Genomic DNA, 18,469 nt, shown 5'->3' with positions numbered 1-18,469 from the left:
CCTTAACCTCCTGGGCTCAAGCGATCCTCCTATCTCAGCCTCCCAAAGAGCTGGAACTACAGGTGTGTGCCACCATGCCCAGCTAATTTATTTTTTTATATTTTTTTTGTAGGGACGGGGGTCTTGCTATGTTGCCCAGGCTGGTCTCAAACCCCTGGCCTCAAGTGATCCTCCTGCCTCAGCCTCCCAAAGCATTGAGGTTACAGGTGTGAGCCACTGTTCTTGGTCCCCAAAAGTCTTCTTTCCTTTTACACAGATTTCACAAATATATGTGCTATAAATATGTGTGCTGTGAGAAGGCATAATATTTTTCTCTTTTAATTTTTTTTCTATTTTGTCCATTTTTTCTTTTTGCTGAGAAAGCACAATATTTTTCATATTTTTATTTCTGTATTTTAGTTTGATTTTAAAAGAATTATTTCAAATATACAGAATGGTAGAGAGAATCATTCATTCATTCATTTAAGAATTTTTGAGGCTCTGCTATGTTTCAGGCATTGTTCTAGGTTCCAAGAATACAGCAGTCAACAAAACAAGTTCCTGATATCATGGAAATGGCATTCAGAATAATATACGATAATAAAATAATAAAACCCACCTACCCAGCTTTGTCCATTCTTATCATTTCATGATATTTAATAGTTTTAAAAGAAATTAGTATTGCAAATACAATTTAAGCCCTCCTGTTACTTCTCCCAGTTCCCTCCTCCCCTACAGTCTCGCAGAGGTAACTATTTTTGAGCTTGTTGTTCGTCATTTCCATGCATGGTTTTATACTTATACTACAAATGTGTATATACATAAATAACACCTTATTTTTGCATGTTTAAAGACATTCTATAAATGGTAAATCATTTTGCAGTATCTTCTGCTCCTGACTTTGTTCTGTCTGCATTGTTTTTAGATGTGTCCTTGTTGATCATTGTGGCTCTGGTTCATTCTTTATAACTACTGTATGGTATTCCATTGAATGAATATATCACTATTTATTCAATCTTCTATTATGGAAATGTAGACTATTTCCAGTTTTTCTTACCGTTAGAAGTAATACTTTCATGAATGTTATTATACATGTCTCTTTATGTACCTATGGAAGAACCTCTATCTATATCTAGGAGTAGAAGCACTGGCTACTAGCCTGATACATCCTAACATTGACTAGATATTGTAAATTATTTTTCAAGTTGGTTGCATTAACTTGTAACATAATAAGTTTTTTGGTCTCTCTATTTAGTCAAAGAATTATATTTAAATATAGAGCTGACCTGCTGATTATCAGTAATTTTCTTTCATAAGATATCAAATGAACACTGAGAATATCATTCTGTACCTTCTTTAATGTCTAATTGTGGTTCTCGTCTGGAGGATGGCAGTTTGAGAATTAGGACTAAGCCCGTCTCCCCTTTGAGTCCATTTAAAACAATGAAAATCTGGTCAAATATATCCAAGGAAGATAGAGTTGGACCCACTCTGTCTTCAATTTAAAAGCAGATTGGAAGATGAAATATAAATATTAATATGAATAGGGTGATATTAAACATATCTGTCTTTTGTTTCATATGTCCAAATTAAAATTTTTTATATTGATTGCTATTCAAAGTTAAGCAATTCACTTGAATTCCCTAAACATTAGAGAGAAAAATTAATATTAAAGGGTTGTTGAGAGATAATTGTTTTTCATTCCCCACCAGACCTGAATGTGAATTTGTGAAAACAATAAAACTTTATTTATTGATTTATTTAGTTTACTTTTTTTTTTTTTTTTTTTTTTTGAGACACAGTCTTACTCTGTCGCCCAGGCTGAAGTACAGTGGTGCGATCTCAGCTCACTGCAGCCTCCGCCTCCCATGCTCAAGCGAGTCTCATGCCTCAACCTCCTAAGTAGCTGGGACTCCAGGTGCCAGCCACCATGCCCAGCTAATTTTTGTATTTTTAGTAGAGACGGGTTTTCACCATGTTGTCCAGGCTGGTCTTGAACTCCTAGTCTTAAGCAATCTACCCGCCTTGGCCTCCCAAAGTGCTGCAATTACAGGCTTGAGCCACTGCACCCAGCCACAATAAAACTTGAAATCAGATCCTTTTTTTGTTTTCCCTTTTCCATTTCCATGGGGAGTGTTGATTGCTCTTCTCTGATGTGTCTCCTTCTGGACTCCTTACAGCTATTGGGCAGCCATATAGTCTGGTGGCCTCAAGCGTCAACTCTGCACTCAGAGTGCGGAGTTCAAATCTTGGTTTTGCCTTCTGCTAACTGGGTAATTCTGGGCAAGTTACTTAACCTCCCTGTGCTTCAGGTTCTTCTTATAAAAAATTGGAGTAATAACAGCATAAATTTCATAGACTAGTAGTGAGGATTCAAACAGTAACATAGTACTTAGGACGTGAGTATGACTGTTATTAGAGCCCCAGAGACATGTGCCTTTTTGCCCAGAAAATAAAGGAATGAACTTTAGAAAGTAAAGTTAATATGCAGTAATAAACAAGTAATAAAAGCTCTAAATTTGCTAGAGATTCTCACACACACACACACACACACCATGCACATACACACACACACACGTCTGAATTAATTACAGAACAGATGCTCATTCAAATATCTTGGTTTTTGAATCTTCTGAAGACCAGTCGTGAGGCGGCTTTACTGCCAGACAGCCTTGGGTCATAAGCCTTATGAACCCAAAGACAGCTTTATATCAAGGTTGCCAGGTATTTCAGTAATGATGTTTATTTTCTTGTCTGTGCCATTACTAGAGGCTTTAGATTTCACTAGAAATTTATTGTATGGCCATGGTAAGTGATTGTATGACCATGGTAAGTGGGCATACGAACTAGGGGAATGAATTAAGAAAAGAGAGCTCATTGTTGGTATAAGTGAATCATTTGGGCTCTTGACAAGTAGATGTCCAAACCCAAGCTATGCTAAATGTTTCCATAATTATGAATATTATTTTTCTGCCCATTACACTTTTCGTCACTAAGCTCCATGAGGGAAAGGGACTATGCTATCCTCAACACAAAGCACTGTGCCTTATACTTGGTAGGAAACTAATAAATACGTGTAAATTGGATCAATAGATGGCTTGTAACAAGAGTTCCTAAAAAGGAGAGCAAACTCAATTTGCTCAAGTTGTTTGAGAATTAAAATAGGGTTTAAATAACAAGACAAAGAATATTCCAAGAGGATCGGGACCATAGTTTTTGGAACTTTAGATTTATTTTTAGCTTTGACGTAAACCTTTCTGTTTGTATCTGCAATCTGAAACGCAAAGAGATGATCCTTTTACACAGTGTAGAGTTCTTTATAAAATGTCCTATTTGTATGCCACTTCATAATTTATAAATCCCTTTCACATGATGATAGAAATAATTATTCCATCATAGTTTGAGAGCTTACTATGCACTGGGAACTATACTTTACATACATTGCCTCATTGATTTATCTGTCTAACTTTATGCTCTAGTTTTTATGATCCCCATTTTACATGGCAATACTGAAGCGCAGGGGTAAGTGACTTTTCCAAGGTCATGAGGATTTAAAGTAGACCTGCCTGGACTTCAGAGTCCACAGTGCCTTCTGAGAAAGCCTGTGAAGTGAGGTAGCTGTGTTCTCCATGTTATAGATAAGAAATGTGAGATAAAAGATGAACAACAAAGGACAGAACTGGAAATAGAGCCCAGGACTTCCACGTGCAGTCCAGTGCTGTTTTTCAATTCCATGCTACCACACATTAGACTATTAGAAAATTTCTCTATTTAACTATAGCAGATTTGGAAGCATGCTTTCCTCCTACTAATTTGTTATTCTTAGATATCTGTGGATATTGAGTGAGTGACCATGATATGCTTATATACAAAACACATGATGCAAAACACACATGGCTTAAGTGCTTAACAATGCATCATTCATTCAGCAAACATGAATGAGGAGGAAAAGGGGAGGCTTCCCAGAGGAAGATATGTTGAAGCTCTGCGTGGTCCATTCATTTGGCAAAGGTGCAGAGAAGCAGGTTGAGATGGACCCCCTGATCTCCCATCTACCCAGAATCTGCTTATGTCTGGGCTCCCACCTCTGCCTGTAACTGCATCTCCTTGCTTCTCTGGAGTTGCCAACTGTATTTGTCCATTTTCATACTGCTATGAAGAAACAACCAAGACTGGGTAATTTATAAAGAAAAGGAGGTTTAATGGACTCACAGTTCCACATGGCTGGGGAGGCCTCACAATCATGGCGGAAGGTGAAGGAAGATCAAAGGCACGTCTTCCATGGCAGCAGGCAAGACAGTGTGTGCAGGGGAACTGCCCTTTATAAAACCATCAGGTCTGGTGAGACTTATTCACTGTCACAAGAACAGCATGGGAAAACTCGCCCCCACATTGAATTACCTCCCACGAGTCCCTCCTGCTACACAAGGGGTTTATGGGAGCTACAATTCAAGATGAGATTTGGGTGGGGACACAGCCAATCCATATCACCAACATCACTGTCCCTTGCTTAACTGATTATAATTAGAATAAGCAATGCCTTCATTGCAGTTTGGATAATCAACCAGTGTTGGCTCTACTGGACTTTTCTTTAAAATCAGAAACTATACATCCTAAGCAAATGCCAGAGCAATTGGTAAGAATGCCTGGGCTTGTTTTTGCTGCATTGTCATGAAATAGAACCATTTTTCATATGTTGGCAACCTAAATGCCATTAATCTGGAATCCCTTCTTGATCAAACTGAAACTGGACCAGATAGGCTGAAGTCTCCTCTCAGGAGTCCACGGACTGCCCTAGTGAATGGGAGGAAGGGAGGCTGTCCCTCAGTAGTGGTGAGCCTACTTGTCCTTAATGTTGTCACCTTTTCATTTCATTGATTAGCATGTGGGGTCTGAAGTTGCATCAGAATGCTGAGATTGCTTCTATTGATCCAAGAACTTTTTTTTTTTTTCATGTAATGGCTTTTTTAGTTTAATTTTGCCAAAGTAGGTTTTTGTACTATAAATATCATCATGGCTTATATAGGTTTGCAAAGCTTGATGGACTGAATCCACACTGGTCCCATTGTGTGGAATTATTTTCTGGTTTGCTTGTTTATGAAGAGACTAAGACCATCTATATAGTGTGCTGTCTAATATGGTAATCACTAGTCACATGGAGCTATTCAAATTATAATTAATTAAAATGAAATAAAATTAAATATTTAGCTTATCAGCCACACTAGCCCTATTTCAAGTGCTCAATAGCCACATATGGCTAGTGGCTACCATACTGGATAGCAGAGACACATTTTCATCATTGCATAAAATTCAATTGGACAGCACTGATCTGTTGCCTGTAGAGATCTGCTTTATCTGAAAACTTGATGCAGAATCACGGCTAGTTCAAAGAAACTTGCAGAACATTTCATGAAAATTAAATTTATGGTGAAAACTAGGGGTCAAGTAGCAGATGAATATTGGCTGTGAGATGAATGCATAACCAGAACCTCCCATTCCCCTTTTTCCAGAGTCTCTCCTGTCTCCCAGCAGTGCTTTATCACTTTCTCCTCTCAAGTTGATAAAGAGAAAGGAAGAAAGAAACAGAGAAGTTGGTTTATGTTCATAATTAACATCCATGAACTCTGCATAATTTTTTCCCCTCTCTTTACAGGTCCTTGAGGCCACACGGGTTAATCGAAGAAAGAGCGCGCTGGCTTTGCGCTGGGAAGCAGGGATCTATGCCAACCAGGAGGAAGAAGACAACGAATAAACTTCCTTCAACCCAGGAAGTGTCTTTGGTGCTTGGGAGACCAAGAAACCAAGAAATTAACAACTGAAAGCATTTTAATGGACTATTTATTAAAGTGCAAACAAACTCAGCAATCCTTATGTAGACCAGAAGCTGCAATACATAATGATGAAAACGAAACGAAAAGGAAGTCCACCTATCAGACTCTGGACACCCAGGAGTCAAAAGAGAAAGGACTTTTTTGGTGACTCAATCCCAGTGTCTGGTTTTGGGCCAATCTACAATGGATCCAAAAGGACAAAACATGTTACAAGCAAATCAACATAGTTGCTACAGGCAGAGCTGAGACCAGCCTCTCTGGGTGATGAAGGACAATGGTGATAGGGCCACTTAGAGAGCAGTAGGGCCCAGGCTGGTGCAGCCTACATGGCACAGGATATTTCCCTGCACCAGTTTCCCACCTGTCTCTCGCAGCATCAGAGGGTGTTGCATTAACTCCATTTTCTCCAGCAGCCATAAAATGAATGGCATTTCTCTCCATGTTTGCCCAGAAGAGGCAGTTATGATTCCACTTGTCTTACATTTAATTATTTTTAATTGAGAACAACTCATGATCACAATTCATAAAATCCATATTTTAAGACAGTATTTCTTCATGTCGCAAACACAATCTATTCTACATGAGGAGGCTGAGAAAGGGGAAGAGAAAACCAAACCAAATGGATGATGTTAGCTTTAGGATCGTGTCTGCTTATAATATTCACTGATCTGCAGTTTATGAGAACACATTTTCAGTTATGTTTCTTCACAGGAAAACTATATTTAGTGGGCAACAACTATTTTTATGATGGGATGGGGGAATATATACATGTATAGAATCTGTACACATTGAAAAACTTGGTTCAAGATGGTGGGGGCATTTTTAGAGTGGCAATAATTGAAAAAATAAAAGGCGAACTCTGCCTTGGAGAGGTAGATGATAAGAAATAAAAAGGTGTTTATAACTATTTTGTATTATAAAGTGGGCCTTAGAGATAGGAAGAAGAATGATGGATGCTTTTTGGATCAATCAGAAAGGAAACACGAAAGAAAAGTCATGAAGGTAGAGAGAGAAAAAGGGAGGGAGGGAGAAAGAATGAGAACAAAATAAGGAGGTAAGAGATACTATTTTTGCTGAGCAACCAGTGTTTTTCAGGATGATACAAAGAAAAATATAGAATAGAAATTTAAGTGCAGGCTTGGAATCAGCTACAAATCCTAAAGATGGGGTGTGTGTGGATGTGTGTACACCATTGTGTGTTTGTGTAAGATGTGTATGTTCATGAGTAAGGGTGTGTGCATGTGTGTGTGTGTGTGTGTGTGAGTGGATTAAAATTCCAGAGTGACCGTGGCATTTGGGTATACAGGTAATTCCTCCAAAGCTGTTTGCTGGCTTCAGGAGTGGAGTGAGAATTTCTTTTTTATGAAAAGGGATATAAAGGCACCGAGCTGATGCAGTATTTGTAATATTAAATTGACCTAACAAGGTATTTGCATGAGTCACAATTACAAAGTTTTGAGCGGTTTTGTAATTTGACATTTAGGAAAGTCTCCTATTTATTCTCATACTTTGCATTCATGCTTAGTATACTATAGAGGATGCCAGCTTTAATCTGTCATTTAAAGCAATATGATAAGGGTATTCAATAATTGGGTGCCCTAAATTTCTGGATGAGAAAATTTTCAATTCTGGCCATGAGAAAAAAAAAATAACCAGCCTTCTTTTTTTTTTCCTTTGTTTTAAAACTGTGGTTTTTAAAAAAGCAATAATTAAGTCAGACCTCACTAAAAATCATTTTTGTTTTTATATTGTTATGTCATAAGCTCTAGTATGTTATTCTAACAAGTAGCAATTTCACAAAATTTGTATGTAGATGTTAACGCACATTTCCTTTGCTTCTTTTATTAGACTAGTGTTGACTTTGGGGGGGACATTTGTTCACAGATGAGAAGTAGGCACAAAGTAAAAAATGGAACCATCTACTAACAAGGATCCTTTAAAACTGCCAAGGGAACCTCTAACTTGAAGCCACATTCTACAGATGGCAGCCCAAATAGCACATGGGCAATTGGCACCATCTTTATATGATTCGTTCTCCTGAGTATTTTGAATGAATTCTCAGCAAAATGTGCTAGCCACTGGGGACACAAAACAAGTAAGATCCCTGTTGCAAGAAATGCATTTTATAGTGAGGGAGGCTGGCATGGAGACTAACATTCTCAGGAAAATGAGATCCGTGTTAGATTAGAAGTCCTGACATGAAATGGGAGGACCCAGGAAGGAGGATCGTCTTTACCTGAGGATTTCCAGCCAGAGGTCCCAGATGCCTGGGCTGAGAACCCAGCGATAAGGGGGCGTTCCCAAAGCAGACACAAGGATAAGAACAGAGCAGGCAGCAGCGTTGCACAGCCCCAGGCACAGTGGCAGGTTAGGATGGTTGGAGAGTAGGATAGTTCTATGGGTTGCACAAAAAATGTGATGTGCTTCGTTTTCTCTGACTCATGGATCTGGTAGAGACCACAGACATGATAAACACTAACTTCCCCATTTTTCACAAGACTAAACCATCCTTATGACTTACCTTAAAGTTTTTTGTTCTGTTTTGAAGGAAACCATGTGCTACGTGAAACCTACATTTGACAAGAGAATGTACAGCTAAGGGAAAAGCTTAAGAGGCCACACTATTCACGGAATCGCTTTAGAGGCAGATGAAGTGGTCTTTGACCACAGTTGATTGAACCAGAGCACATATTGCTTAAAGAATATGAGAGCTCCAGAGCTGGGGGTTCTTGGGCCATGCTCCGTGTGTGGATAAGGAAAGAAATACTGTTTCTGGGACTCTCCCACAGTCACAAAGCTGTTTTCACTGTGGCCCCTACATCTCTTAACTTTTGCTATTACTCCTATGCTGCCTTCCGGATTACTGCTGTCAATCTTCTTGCTCCACTCATTGAAGATCCTATTATAATCCCATTAAAATGTAAATTACAGTTTACTTGGGAGAGCCAGATTTTCTCTGTGCTCTTGAGTTTTTTATTCATTCAAGAAACCTTGGGCCACCGCTTTGTACATAGCACCGTGCTAGGCTCTGGGATCCCAAATGGACCCTTTTAACTTTCTGAAGATGGGACCGTCCCCTGGAGGAAAGTCATTCCTGCCTAATCCATCGAGAGAAAGAGGCTTACGAAAAAATTTGCCTCTGATGCTCAGCCCCACCCCCAAATAGCACGCAAGCTTGTTAACCCCACCTCTTACAAAATGTTTAGATTCTGTAGATGTTAAAAGCCTTTCTGGAAGTATTGCATTCTGCCGTGTTTATAGGTGTTCACTTTCCTCCGGAGCTGATTAACTACTGACATGCCTTGGCTTTCTCATCCAGAAATTATGGAAACAGGGTCTGTCAGTGGCAGGAGGCCGGGCTGTGTTTTACTTGGATGACACAATGCAATTTACTTGCCTCTTCATACCCATGCATGCTGCTCACCCTAGACAATGACATATAAGCCGTATGTAGATCAATGTCCACATATATACACACACACACATATATATATAAAGTGTAACAAGGAACACTAAAACGGTGTTGATTCTTGTCTCTGAAGACAAATAAACCTTTTTTTCCCAACTAAAGAATGGATTTAATTAAACTATGTATTGAAAAAAAAGTAGCCTAAGTGTTAGAGATGGTGAATATATTCCATTTTAGTTAAAGAACCAATTTCCTGAATTTTAAGCATTCAGTGAGCTGCCAATTTTGATTTTGTGTTGCTCTTTACCCAAATTATTTTTTCTTTGTTTTTCTTGGGGGAGGAGGGGGAAAAAGCAGCAATACTGTGTTTGGAAATTATACTCTGTATCTGGCTTTCCTGTGTATGTTAACCACTTAAATGTTATTATCCTGCTTTGGTTTTATAGTGATTGTGAGGCATTCAATGCAAGTATACAGTTATTTTCTCATTAAAATCCAATGTGTGTTGAGTTTTTATAAATAATGGCTGCTTGTTTGACTGTGAGGGAGGGTGGAAGGCTGGGCCAAACAGTGGCATGCCAGTGTCCTTGGCCGCTACTGTGTGACAGCTTCTGCTTCCTCATGTTTGCAACAAAGGAATCAATCCGAGCTGAGGGGGCACTGCTGCACCAGGCTGTTCCCACAGCCCCCTTTTCAATGCTGTCCCCAGCCACCCTGGCTGGATGCCAGAAGCTGCAAGTGCCTCTTGAGCCACAGCGAGAGCGGGACAAACAGCAGGACGAACCGTAAACTCTAGCCTTGCCTGTAGCTTGTGGCTCTAACCTTTAGAATACATTCTGAGCACCGGCCGGGCGCGGTGGCTCACGCCTGTAATCCCAGCGCTTTGGGAGGCCGAGGCGGGCGGATCACGAGGTCAGGAGATCGAGACCATCTTGGCTAACACGGTGAAACCCCGTCTCTACCAAAAATACAAAAAATTAGCCGGGCGCGGTGGCGGGCGCCTGTAGTCCCAGCTACTCAGGAGGCTGAGGCAGGAGAATGGCGTGAACCCGGGAGGCGGAGCTTGCGGTGAGCCGAGATCGCGCCACTGCAGTCCAGCCTGGGCAACAGAGCGAGACTCCGTCTCAAAAAAAAAAATACATTCTGAGCACCTGTATTTGGCTCTCCTCTGCAAAGAATAGCTGATGGCTACATGTTGACATGAAGGACTCCTTTTGTTGTATTCAACATAAAGCCCCTTTCCCCAAACTCTTACTCTGGTTTCTTTATTTTCCTACTCTTCTACTACCCCCAACTCTTTTTCTTTTCTTTCCTTTTTTTTTTTTTGCTAGAGCTATATTGTGGTATAATTAACAAAATTTAATCATTTCAAGAGCATGCGAAGACCATAAGTTTATCAGGAAGCGTCCTCCCCACATTTCCGCCTGTCCTCCCTTCTACTTCCTCCCTCCCCCTTCAGTCTCCAGCTGCTCTATCCCATCACCCAGCCCTGGGCCCCTGACCCCTGACCATCAGTTTTCCTAGTCTTTCCTTCGGCCCCTCCTCTTCCTGGTACTTCCTTTCCAGCTGCCTTTTTCTCTCTCTCCCCATTTGTAACTTTTCCAGCCTTTTTCTCCCCAGGATTTCCAACCATATCTTCCTGTTCTGAGCATCTGGGGATGTTCTGTGGCACCTGTCGGGAGTGACATCTTTCAACCTCTAAGTGGTGAGAGTTCTGAATTTGGAAGTGGGGGCACCCCTTTAAAAATTTGATCAAAGTCTAGTAACAGTGGATAACACTTGTGAATGTCACTGAGAATGTGACAGGCACTCCAGGCTTTCCATCACTATGATATATTTATATTTATATTGATTTCCATTTTACATAGTAGGAAACTGCAGCCCCGGGAAGTTAGTTTTTCAATGCATAGCTTGTAAATGGTAGTGCTTGCATTTGAACCCCGGCTCTTAACCGCTCTTCCCACAGAAGCACACATTGGCAGCTTCACATGTGTGTAAAGTCAAAATGGGCTTGCACCATCTCCCGCACTGTACTGTCCAGGAAAGGGGCTCTCAGGGATCAAAGCCAAGGCTGTGATAGGAGCCCAAGTCTAGGGGAAGAGTGGGGTTTTGGTGGGAGCAGCAAAGAACTTTCTTTGGATGAACTTTGTCTGGGCTATTCTCTTTGAGATCATCTCTCCCAGGAGATGGTGACAGCAGACAGCCCAGGCATCCCAGCTGCCAAAAAAAAGGACCCAAAATTGACTGCAAATAGGGTGATAAAAATGTGATAAAATTAAACTGTGGTGATGGTTGCACAATTTTAAATGTACTGAGAATCATACACTTGAGTAAATTTTGTTAAGTAAATTGTACCACAATAAAGTTCTAGCAAAAAAAAAAAGAAAGAAAGAAAAGAAAAAGAGTTGGAGGTAGTACAGGGAGTAGGAAAATAAGAAACCAGAGTAAGAGTTTGGGGAAAGGGGCTTTATGTTGAATACAACAAAAGGAGTCCTTCATGTCAACATGTAGCCATCAGCTCCCTCGCTAATGAGGAAGAAAGCTTGCTCTCCAGGCTGCCTCCAGGAACCAGGGGCAGTAGTGCTGTGACCACCTACGGATTCAGTCCTGGTCCTGTTTCCGTCCATCACTACTAACATCTAGAGGCCTCAGGCAGAGGTAGCGATTGAGATTTGGCAGGCAGGTGTGCTGGGAAGGAAGGAACTCAGGCCATGTGTGAAAAAGCAAGTCTCCTGCAATGGTAGAGGAGGGTGCAACACTCACTATAGAAGTTATTTTTTGGGAGGCTCTAACCGCAAAACTACCAATGTTAAGAGGCATTAACCCTTTACCCAGTGGAGGGCAGTTATGCAGGCTCTTTCCTCTCTGATGTGTATCTGTGGGAAGGGATGGGGGCCTGTGTCCATTACCCAGGTTCATGTCCCCTGTTTTGTATTCGTGACAGAGACCGTCATTGTGAGACACACAAGGCCATGAGGTTACTTCGGAGCACTGCTCATTTTAATGATGAGATTCCTGGGCCATGAAAGGGTGGTGACTATGCTCCTCCCTACACAGAACCCACACCAAATTCAGAATTGAGCTGCTAGGGACATAGAGAACAAATGGGAAATTGAAAAGGAGAATGCAAAAGGTTTTAAATGTAAAAGATGACACCAAGTGAAAAAATGGGGACTCAGGAAATACCTGGAGATGCCACACCGGCAATTTCTAAATGTTGCCCAAGCATTCACATGCTTTCTCCGGGAGAGAGAAGAGTATTTGCATGGTGCACATTGTTTCATGTTGCGAAGACGTGGTGATCTCAGTGTCAGTTAACCTTGATGGGAGAGTTATCCAAACTCTGGGTGGAGAGTTATCTTTGTTCTAAGTTCAAAGTGGGTGGACTCTGAACAACTGGAATGAGTCTACTGCTACCCGAGGCAAGTAAAAGCACAAATCAGTTTGTTTTTTTCTCTGTCTGCTCATGTATGAAACATTCCGTCTCTGCAGCGGTCTTCAGCTGGTTATATCAAAGAGCCTCTGGTGAGCCCTGGCTCTCAAATTGGAGTGAGTTCTGCATCACCTGGAGGGCTTGTTACAAATCTGGGCCCCATTTCTGATCTACTGAATGAGATCTACTGATTCTGGGTCCCATCCCAGAACTTCTGATCAGTAGATCCGGAGTGAATCCCCAGAATTTTCTAGCTAGCTCCCTTAGATGCTGCTGCTGCTGGTCCAGGGACCTCCTTTGAGAACCATCGGTCTAGAGTATAAGAAATGAATAGGTCTGGGCCTGCCACTTATGTTTGAAAATGAGGAAACTGATACATGACTGATAAGCTGCAAACACAGCCACATGTGGTTCTGGGGTGTCTTGAATATTTGTTAGGGGCTTTTGTGTGTCTGTGCAGCCTATCAACTCACCACTTTGTGGGCCTTGGTGAAGCAGAACATTGACTCCACTTAGATTCTCGAATGAGGCCCCTCCAACTGTGGCTAAACAGATTAAGAAGAAAGTCGGAGAAAGAGGAAAATATCTCTGTTTGTTCAGACTTTAATTTCAGGGTAAGATCAAGGAATTCATTTGACCACTGGAAGAAGTTTTTATTGTGTGGGCTGATGCACAATAACATAAGTTTGGACTTAATAACACAAGGACCAATAACATAAGTTTGTTTGAGTGACACGGTTACATAATTTGAGATGAAATGCAAAGTAAGAAGTTATTCTTATTTGGTCGAGGGCAGCACATCTCAATTCTGACTCCACATTAGAATCACCCAGAGAGCTTTAAAATTTGGATTCAATTGACATGGGTTGGGGTCCAGGTATTAATATGCTCTAAGAGCATCCCAGGTGACCCATATGCAGCAAGCCTTGAGCATCACCACCCTGTGCAGTGGCTCTAACCTGTGCTTACATTAGGATCAGCTCAAGTGATTTTAAAAATACTAGTGCTGGCTGGGTGTGGTGGCTTGTGCCTATAATCCCAGTACTTTGGGATACCAAGGCAGGTGGACCACTTGAGGCCAGGAGTTCAATACCAGCCTGGCCAACATGGTGAAACCCCATCGCTACTAAAAATACAAAAATTAGCCAGGTGTGGTGGCACATGCCTATAATCCCACCGACTTGGGAGGCTGAGGCATGAGACTTGCCTGAACCCAGGAGGCGGAGGTTGCAGTGAGCCAAGATCACACCAATGCCCTCCGGCCTGGGGAACAGAATGAGACTCTGTCTCAAAAACAAATAAACAGACAAACCAGTGCTTGGGCCTCAGCCCTAGATATTCTAGTTTATTTAATCTAAATTGGTCTCAGACATGAGTGTGAACATGGGTATGGTGGCACACGCTTGTAATCCCAGCTACTCGTGAAGCTAAGGCAGAAGAATGGCTTGAACTCAGGAGGTGGAGGTTGCAGTGAGCCAAGCTCATGCCACTGTACTCCAGCCTGGGCGAGAGAGCGAGACTCTCGTCTCAAAAAAAAAAGAAAAAGAATATAAAATGTGAAATAATTGATCAGCATACATCAAATACATATAAAATACATTAAATGAATGTTAATAGGTGGTGCCATAAACAAAATATTTAAATAGATAATATAGGTAAATACAAACAAACAAATGTATGGTGGGTTGTTTGTTTGTTTTGAGACAGAGTCTTGCTCTGTCACCAGGCTGGAGTGCAATGGCACGGTCTCGGCTCACTGCAATCTCTGCCTCCCAGGTTCAAGTGATTCTCCTGCCTCAGCCTCCCGAGTAGCTGAGACTACAGGCTAATTTTTTAGTGTTTTTAGTAGAGACGGGGTTTCACCGTGTTGGCCAGGCTGGTCTTGAACTCCTGACCTCGTGATCCGCCCACCTCATCCTCCCAAAGTGCTGGGATTACAGGCATGAGCCATCACGCCTGGCTGTTTCTTTCTTTCTTTCTTTTTAAGTCTCACCTGGAAGCAGGCAACTAGTTCCTGCACAGAGGTCTCTGGACAGGACCCTCAAATAGACTTTACTTTTGCAAACGTCTGCCCATCCTCACCTGACCCTCCAAATTCAAAGGAAGGATATGAGCTTTTCCTGAGGTTCTGCAGGCCACAGGATGCATCCTTTGTTGCCCTATGATTGTTTGACTCATCTTTCACCTCCACACCTAAGAATGCTGGGTATTGGGAGGAGTACAGCCAAGGTTGGGTTTTTTTTTCTGTGCCCTGCAGCCTCTGGTGTTTGCCAGTGGCTGACACACCACAGGTGGACCCAGCTTATTCAGAGGCAATTCTTAGGATGGATGCTGGTTGGCATGGTAACACTGAAGGTTTCTTTTTGGAATCCTGGGCACCATAGTCATATTGCTCGTTGTTACACCCTTTCTGACAGTTTGAGTAAAGCAGAATCATAAAAGGGACAATGCTAGGAGAAGCAATAAAAGAAGAGCATCACATGCCACCGTTTCTAAGGGTCTCACTTCTGAACATTTTATTATCTCTGCAATCAGAATGTGTCTTACAATCCCTGCTGCGTGGGCACAGACATGATGTACCTGGCCTGGCCTAAGCAAGGGGAAACTTGGGTGTGGCTATTTCTATTGGGGTCACCGTAATTGAGTTTTCAGCCTTGCTGGCCATGCATATGTTGTTTACATACTAACCCATACAATGGAAAGCAAGAGGAATGGACAAGCCTTAGAATAGATTTTAAACATGTCAAAGAGTGAGAAGCTATTGTAAATAACTTGTTCATCATTTGGATCATTTTTAGGATGGCAAGCATGAGTCTGATGGAAGCTGCCTGCTTATTTAACTATGAGCTTAGTCCAGTGGGAAAGTGCCAGTCACCAAATTTACAGAATGGGTATGGCTGACTTGGAAGGAAATACCAGATTCAATAGTGGAGTACCCCCTTAAGAAATACTGTGCCGGCAAGGCACAGTGGCTCATGCCTGTAATCCTAACAACTTTGGCAAGCTGAGGCAGGAGGATTGCTTGAGGCTAGGAGTTTGAAACTAGCCTGGGCAATAGAGTGAGTCCGCATCTCTACAAAAGCAAAAAATTAGCCGAGCATGGTGGCACATACCTGTAGTCCCACTTGGAGGCTGAGGCAGGAGGATCACTTGAACCCAGGAGGTTAAGGGTGCAATGAGCTATTATCATGCCACTGCACTCCACCTTGGACAACAGAGCGAGATCCTGTCTCAAAAAAAGAAATTCTGCACCAACACACATGGCCACAGAGGATGATCATGTGTATAAAAAAGGAAAAAGAACCCAGGAGAGCTAGACTTTAAACATAAAGATGTCTTAGGAATACCTTAGCCAATTTATTTTGTTTGAACTTTCCTTTTTTATGCATGCACAAGAGTGATGTATCATAAAAATCTATATTTAAGTAAGCCCAAAGGAGCTATTCAATGGGCACAAAATAAACATTCTCAGTGATCAGAGGGTATTGGGTTGTGGTCTAAATGGCAGTGCTTTTTCTTAATGGTTATATTTAGAAATTCAAATTCCAATTGATGGCGTCTGAGATTCGATGAAATGTGGTAATAAGGCAGCTACAATTTATTACAACTATATGCTAAGTCATGTTATTCCTCCTTTTTCACTGTTAAGAAAATGAAGCACAAATAGTTGAAGTGATGACTCATGTAAAGTCATCCCTATCTAGGCAGTCTTACCAAAGTCAGAGTTCTTAACCACAGAACTAAAGAGAATTATCAGTAAGGCAAAGACATTTTAACTTTGTGATAAATCTATACATTCGAACAAGAGACTGTAGTCACCTCTCTTCTGTATTGTGTTGAGAACAACACAATTTCTCTTTATACTGAGAATGTGGTTTGGGGAAGAGCTTGAGCTTATTAAACCTGGAGCCTATCATCTCCCTAAAGGTAGTAAGGGACCAGGTGCTGTGGGTCACACCTGTAATCCAAACACTTTGGGAGGCCGAGGTGGGTGGATCTCTTGAGGTCAGGAGTTCAAGACCAGCCTAGCTGGGTGTAGCGGTGGGAGCCTATAATCCCAGCTACTCAGGAGGCTGAGGCAGGAGAATCACTTGAACCCAGGAGGTGGGGGTTGCTATGAGCTGAGATCATGCCACTGCACTCCAGCCTTGGTGACAGAATGAGACTGTCTCAAAAAAAAAAAGAAAAAAAAAGATAGTAAGGGAGCTAGGATGCATAGGAAACCCCTAGTTACAATTCTAAGTGTCTTTGTAGCATCTGCAATTGCTTAACACATTCTTCCTGCCCACTGCAGAGAAAAAACCATTTCACTGAGACCATGGTATTGCAGTAAAGAAAGAGTGTAATTAATGCAAGGCTGGCCATGCAGCAGACAGAGTTATTACTCCAATCAGTCTCCCCAAAGGCTTGGGTTTTTCAAGGATAGTTTGGTGGGCAGGGGACTAGGAAATGGGGAATGTTGACTGGTTGGGGATGAAATCATAGGGATGTGGAAAATGATCCTTGTGCACTGAGTTCACCTCTGGGCGGGGGCCACAGTAACTGTTGAGTCACAAGTCACATGGATCCAGGTAGAGTCAGTTGGTTGCCAGAAATGCAAAACTCTGAAAAACATCTCAAAGGCCAATCTTAGGTTCTACAATAGTGATGTTACTTATGGGAGTGATAGGCCCGGCGCGGTGGCTCACGCTCGTAATCCCAGCACTTTGGGAGGCCGAGGCGGGCGGATCACGAGGTCAGGAGATCGAGACCACGGTGAAACCCCGTCTCTACTAAAAATACAAAAAAATTAGCCGGGTGTGGTGGCGGGCGCCTGTAGTCCCAGCTACTCGGAGAGGCTGAGGCAGGAGAATGGCGTGAACCCGGGAGGCGGAGCTTGCAGTGAGCCGAGATCGCGCCACTGCACTCCAGCCTGGGCGACAGAGCGAGACTCCGTCTCAAAAAAAAAAATAAAAAAAATAAAAAAAAAAAACTTATGGGAGTGATTGGAGAAGTTACAGATCTTGTGGCCTCCAGAACAATGACTGGTGTAAGTTAATGGATGTGCTTTGGTCAAGGATAGGCCAACGTAGGATGTTTACATCCTGTATGACTCAGTGAGTTTGTAGTGCAGGTGCATAACTCTGCTTGTTATAATGTAAACACAGCTATGTAGCCATAACATGGGAAGGCCATCACTTGGCTCTATGCCACTATTGTCTGTAAAAGGTATAACTGCCCTGCTGACACTGTACAGATACTCACACTCTGAGAAAGAGAGTCAAAGCTGTCTTCGCAGATGGACAGAGGGGATCCAGGATGCAGCTCAGCTTGCTTGTGCCCAGAGAGAGAGTTAAGCTGCTGACCCTGAAGGGAGAGCCGGCCATGCAGCTGTGCATGGGAGCTGCCAGAGCAAGCAGCCAAGACAGAGCAGACAGTGTGAGAGAGCTGCTGAATAAAGCTGTATTTCACCTACCTATGGCCCCCCAAATGTTCTTTCAGCTATCTGCCGTTTATCCACCCACTCCCTTCAGACCTCAGCATGGGCTGGAACCGGACCATGGACCTAACGGCTGGTTATCATTTAACTACACCTATATCTTAGCAGAATTCAGGCCCCTCTCATAATCCTGATCTTGTGGCCTTTCATTAGTTTTACAAAGGTGGTTTAGTTCAGGGAAGGGCTATTATCATCCTTGCTTTAAACTATAAACTAAATTCTTCCCATGGTTAGGTTGGCCTACACCCAGGAATGAGTGATAACAGCTAGCCTGTGAGGCTAGGGGCAAGATGGAGCCAGCCATGCTAGATTTCTCGCACTGTCATAATCTTTGCAAA

At 42.1% G+C, this 18,469-nt stretch overlaps 1 protein-coding gene across 5 annotated transcripts in view; it reads left to right on the top strand.

The window, feature by feature from the left end:
* PALM2AKAP2 (PALM2 and AKAP2 fusion) overlaps window positions 1-9,739 on the top strand; it is a 526,900-nt gene extending 517,161 nt beyond the window's left edge. For all 5 annotated transcript variants that reach the window (XM_030823221.1, XM_030823189.1, XM_030823172.1 and 2 more), the window contains one exon: window positions 5,633-9,739. In XM_030823221.1, the coding sequence (XP_030679081.1) occupies window positions 5,633-5,731 (99 nt within the window). In that variant the 3' untranslated portion in view covers window positions 5,732-9,739. The remainder of the gene's footprint in view (window positions 1-5,632) is intronic.
* Window positions 9,740-18,469: the final 8,730 nt, after the last annotated feature.

This window comes from Nomascus leucogenys, chromosome 1a (assembly GCF_006542625.1).
Source record: "Nomascus leucogenys isolate Asia chromosome 1a, Asia_NLE_v1, whole genome shotgun sequence".
In the NCBI taxonomy this organism is placed as follows: Eukaryota; Metazoa; Chordata; class Mammalia; order Primates; family Hylobatidae; genus Nomascus; species Nomascus leucogenys.
This window is presented reverse-complemented; position numbering and strand designations above follow the sequence as displayed.